Source organism: Scardinius erythrophthalmus (genome assembly GCF_964197995.2).
Source record: "Scardinius erythrophthalmus genome assembly, chromosome: 14".
Lineage (NCBI taxonomy): Eukaryota > Metazoa > Chordata > Actinopteri > Cypriniformes > Leuciscidae > Scardinius > Scardinius erythrophthalmus.
This window is the reverse complement of record NC_138234.1, coordinates 24042909-24048521: the sequence shown is the minus strand read 5'-3', so window position 1 is coordinate 24048521 and position 5613 is coordinate 24042909. Positions and strand designations below refer to the sequence as shown.

At 41.0% G+C, this 5613-nt stretch overlaps 1 protein-coding gene across 1 annotated transcript; it reads right to left on the bottom strand.

Moving 5' to 3' along the window:
- Positions 1-1975: 1975 nt before the first annotated feature.
- On the bottom strand, positions 1976-4371 carry LOC308702183 (zinc finger MYM-type protein 1-like; the record flags this gene model as incomplete). The annotated part of the gene is made up of 2 exons (XM_081384850.1): positions 4278-4371; positions 1976-4217 (listed from the first exon to the last, which is right to left on the bottom strand). Exon 2 carries the CDS (start codon positions 4106-4108, stop codon positions 1976-1978), a length of 2133 nt encoding a protein of 710 aa, XP_081240976.1. The 5' UTR covers positions 4109-4217; positions 4278-4371.
- Positions 4372-5613: the final 1242 nt, after the last annotated feature.

The following is a 5613-nucleotide window of genomic DNA, read 5'->3' as shown; positions in this document are numbered from 1 at the left end:
GATGGATAGACTGCATGAGAGTTCTCCAGATAACTTTAAAAGTTTCTACAAAATATATAGAAACAACTAGTATATGATGTCCTCGTCAATTTTATCCCATCTTGAAGCACGACCAAGTGTCCAGTCAAATTTATTTCACAATACACATCGTTTCCAAACAGCTTAAAGTTATAATTTTATGTCTAATTCCCTAATGCAAAGTTTTAGGGCTGGGCGATGTGGCACTATAATAGTGATCATCCAGATTTAGATCTACCAACATATATGCCTGTATTTATAGTGTTGTCTAGCAGATAAAGCGTTCACAGGCTTTACTTTGTTTCCCAGGCGTCGAAATAAGGCACAAATAAATGTCAGGAAACCTGATTCCTGGCCACATGTTAATGTCCATGGACTACTGGTTCTTTGGTAAGTTGTAAGGATAACTGTCGAGTCCATTTGCCTTTAATTTAAGAAGATAATCGTTTGTTTTGCCAGTCATGTTGCAGGAAGTTTTGCCACTCAGTCTGGCTGAGGGGGCGTGTTCCGGGGGTGAAGTGACGTCATCGCGCACCCACTGACACGCCCCCAACTCGTAAACTCGTATTTACGACTTTGTTGTGACATTCAACTCGTAAATACGATATTTCCTACACATTCCCTGCATAGTTCATCCAGAAAATTGAATTCTGTCATCATTTACTCACCCTCAATTTGTTCTAAACCTGTATGAGTTTCTTTCTTCTGTTGAGCACAAAAGAAGATATTTTAAAGAATGTTGGTAATCAGACAGTTTCATAGTAGGAAAAAAAATACTATGGAAGTCAATGGCTACCATTTACTTTGTGGATACCAGGGGCGTAGCAAGCTTTTTAAAAGTGGGGGGGATGGATGTGGTTTGTTTATTAACAATAAAAACGATGAATACAATGACAGAAGGGTACAAAAGGTATAGCATACAAGATATAAAAAGCTATTTTAGAAATAAGATTAAAGAAGTTTCTTATAAACTTATTCACAGATTTTATCCAGCAAGTCATTACTTACAAAATTTTTAAAAAAGGAATAAATGTAAATTGTACTTTTTGTAATGAATATGAGGAGACTGCCTTGCACTTATTTTGGCACTGTGCACTCAGTTACACTATGGGGTAAGGTCCAAAGGTTTATTAGGGAGAATATTCAGTGTTTAAAACATTTTTCACTCTTATGGGAAGATGTACTTTTTGGCTTAACTGACTATCCTGACCAAAAAGAACAGTACTTTTACTTAATTAATTTACTTATTCTGTTGACCAAATTTCACATTCATAAGTGTAAATTTAGCAATAAAAAAAAAAAACAATTTTATGGTTTTGTTAACTGAAATATGTATTTATATTGACAGTATCAGAGACTCAGAATAAGAAAGCAGTAAGAACTTTAAAAATTTGTAAATTTTGCAATTTATTTATTTGATTTTATGCGTGTATAATACTTTCCTCCCCCTGGCAATTGTTTTGTTTGTTGTAATTTGTATTTCCATCTTTTTCTGTTTCTTTTTTTACTTTTTTGTTTCTTGATAACATTTTGTATGGTATAGTTCTTCGAAAAAAAAAAAAAAGATATAAAAAGCTTCCCATTTAAATTAGTGATTCTAGAAAAGTATAAAAACACACTCGGAACACGGAAAATAATAAAATAAGTGAAAATACGCAACAGTAGACTTGCTAAAGAATCAGAATCAGAAATACTTTAATAATCAGAGGGGGAAACTATTTTTGTTACAGCAAACTCCAGATATACAATATATAATATATATATATATATATATTAAGAACAATATAAATATATATATATATATATATATATATATATATATATATATATTAAGAACAATATATATATATATATATATATATATATATATATATATATATATATATATATATATATATATATATATATGCAAAGAACAACAACCAAACTGACCAATGAACATATGACCAACTACCTCTCATTTAAAAGAACCAAAAGTGCTCTTTCTGCCCTCCTTACAGGAGACAAACTGTTCAGCAATCTTTTTTCTGTTTACCCTGTCCAGCTTGTCTTTATGTACATGGCACACAGCAACACTGTTGAGGCGGGTTTGGGTCATGGTGCTGCGTAGCCATGTTTTCAGCCTCCGGAGGCTGCTGAAACTCCTTTCTGACTCTGCTGATGACACAGGCACAACTAGGAGGAGTCGGGCAACTGTTTCGACTTGGTCAAAGAGACCACGGACCTCTGGGGTCATCCGTTGAAGAACAGCAACAATTTCAGTACTAGACTGGAAGCTGTACTTCATTCTGAACAACGCAAGCTGAACTTTGAGGATGTCTGGGTTGATTTCTGGGTACTGTTGGACAACATCATGTATCTTTCCAGTTAAGAGAATTTGTTCCAGGTGCCTTAACATTTGCATTCCCTCCTGCTCAAATCTTTCTCTAAACTGCATGTCAGCAACATCCAGAACTTTGTAGAATTCAGTCCTGTAGTAGTCAGAAGGGGACACATGTACATGTGCAGGAGCACTACCTGTGAAGCGCTGAGGTGGGATACGGACACGAGGAGAGGCAATTGGAGTGAGATGGAGTGTCTCACACATCCTTGTTGCTTTTGTGTAAAGAGCCTGAAAACTCTCTGTGTTTCTCTTTTTGCTGAAACTTTCCTTAACACAGGCAACAGCTGAAAGCATACCATCTAGGGTCTGTGTTCTTCTCTGGAGGGACATATTCAAAACCTCCAACTCCCCTGTGATCTCCAAAGCACACACAAGACCAAGGACAACATTTCCCTGCTGAAATGTCTCATACAGCCCCTGTGCCTTACTAGCCGCATCAGACTCACTCATTGCCATCTCAGCCAAAGCCTTGTTTATGCACTCGTACTGGTTTAGCACACTTCGGATGGCACTAGTGCGGACCGTCCACCTTGTTGGACACAGAGGTCTTATAGTGTGACATGGACCCTCACCCTCCTCAGACCTTGCAATTCCCTTAAATATGCCCTTCAGTTTCCCTGACTGCCCAAACAACACTCCCAACTCATTGACCCAATCCAGAGAATTCCGTATAAATATTGAGGCAGTACAGGACCTCTGTGTAATTAGGTTAACACAGTGGGCAGCACAATGAACATAGGGAGCCAGAGGTTGTGTTTTTCTTACAATGGCCTGTGCTCCATTGTATTTGCCAGCCATATTTGCGGCCCCATCGTATGCTTGGCCACGCAACCCAGTGATAGGCAAGTTTAGGCGCTGCAAAACATCCATGACTACTTTTGCTAGATTTTCTCCTGTTGTCAAAGAAACCTCATAAAGACCAATAAATTCTTCACGAGGGACTAAATCCTTGTCAACATATCTCAAACACACTGCCTCTTGCTCTTTTCCAGACACGTCTCGTGTCCCATCCATCATCACAGAGAACTGAAGGTGTGGAAGTGATCTGATGTTTTCAACTACTTCGCGTATGATCACGCTGCTGAACAAAGTTAGAATTTCATTTTGAACCATAGCTGAAGTATATACATCCTTTCTACCACCTGTCAACCACTTGGTTAGAGAGGGGTCATCCTCTGATTTGTACTTCAGAACCTGTTCAAAATTTCCCTCACCACATTCATGGCCCCTAAAAGGTAAGCCCTGCCTAGCCAACATCTGCACAGCACCAATGATTTTGAGAAGACATCCCCTTGCTTCCTCTTGCTGTTTCACACTCGCACTAGATAGCTGAACCTGTACTGATTGATCTTCATAGATGTGCGTTGTCATGGCTGTCTTATGACTATCAGATCTCTCATGCACAGTAAATCGCTCAAGGGCTTTTTTCCAATTTTTAAACCCAGATGAAATGAATGCTGAATCAGCATTCTTGGCAAGAGGTGATGTCTCAGAGTTAAAGGCTTTGGAGCAGTAAAAGCACAATACACCCTCAACACCAGGACTGACATGGAGCCATGGAAATTTCTGGTACCACTGAGTTTGAAAACTCAGAGTATATTTGGGCAAGGACTGTTTTGCAATTAATTTTGGATCTGGTTGATTGGGCTTACTGAACTGATGGCGAGTAACAGCCACGTCTGAGTTCTCTGCTCCTCTCTCAACCATTTCATCTTCATCCTTATCCTCTCTGACCTCTCCCTCACTCTGTTCTTCTGGCCTGCCTGCTTCGGACCTGCCTGCTTCGGACCTGCCTTCGTGCCTGCCTGCTTCGGGCCTGCCTGCTTCGTGCCTGCCTGCTTCGGACCTGCCTGCTTCGGACCTGCCTGCTTCGGACCTGCCTGCTTCGGACCTGCCTGCTTCGGACCTGCCTGCTTCGGACCTGCCTGCTTCGGACCTGCCTTCGTGCCTGCCTGCTTCGGGCCTGCCTGCTTCGGACCTGCCTGCTTCGGACCTGCCTGCTTCGGACCTGCCTGCTTCGGACCTGCCTGCTTCGGACCTGCCTTCGTGCCTGCCTGCTTCGTGCCTGCCTGCTTCGGACCTGCCTGCTTCGTGCCTGCCTGCTTCGGACCTGCCTGCTTCGTGCCTGCCTGCTTCGTGCCTGCCTGCTTCGTGCCTGCCTGCTTCGGACCTGCCTGCTTCGTGCCTGCCTGCTTCGTGCCTGCCTGCTTCGTGCCTGCCTGCTTCGGACCTGCCTGCTTCGGGCCTGCCTGCTTCGTGCCTGCCTGCTTCGGGTCTGCTTTTTCCTCCCTCTTCATCTCTGTCTTCCTCACTCCTGGCCACATCCTCACATACACCCTAATCAAAACGTTTGAAATGAAATTGTGAATTTGATATAAACACACCAGACACACGCATGCACCTGGGATGGAAATAAGCACCAAACATTACACAAACACACGCATGGCCTCTCTTCCTTCATATAACTCTTTCAGAAACTGTAATATTCATTTCATTGCTCACCTGTGAACCTTCCTGTGCTCTATCTGAAACTGATGGCTCCAGCAACTTTCTCTCCTAAACAAGGGTGCAGTGGTAAAGGAATAGGGTCAAACAGTTACAGCTGTGGCACTAGCAAACCTCAGTGGATACTGAAAAGTAATATCATGAAATAAATGCAAACAATATCTAATGATAATAGGCTACTGTTGTTTAATGTCAACATTTTTCAACTTTCAGCTTTCAACTTCACTTACAGGATTTCTCTTGAAAAAGATGTCAATCTTCTCCTGCCTCTTTCTTTTCTGCATCTTAATGATACTGCGTGACAAAAAGACAGTGGTAAGCTTGATAGTGACATGGGTCTGACAGGACTGTGACTGAGACTGCTAAATTTTGCTTACTTGCGCCCTGAAGAGGGGAGATATATTTATAAAAAAAAAAAAAAAAAGGCCACCCAAAGCTTTTTCTCAGGTGGTATAAATAATGTAACAATTTACTGTTTTTAAACATTAAAATAATATACACTTTTCTTTCATAGTTCTTCAACAGATATGCAAACAATGGGTCTCATTCATGAAACACGAGCAGAACAAATTTTTGTGTAAATCGTGTGTAAAGTGGTTCTGGCGTAAATTTTCGGATTCATTAAAATGTTCGTATTTTCCAAATGTTAGTTGGTACGAAAGAAATCTACACCCAGATAAATCTGCTCCCAGCCACACGTAAATAGT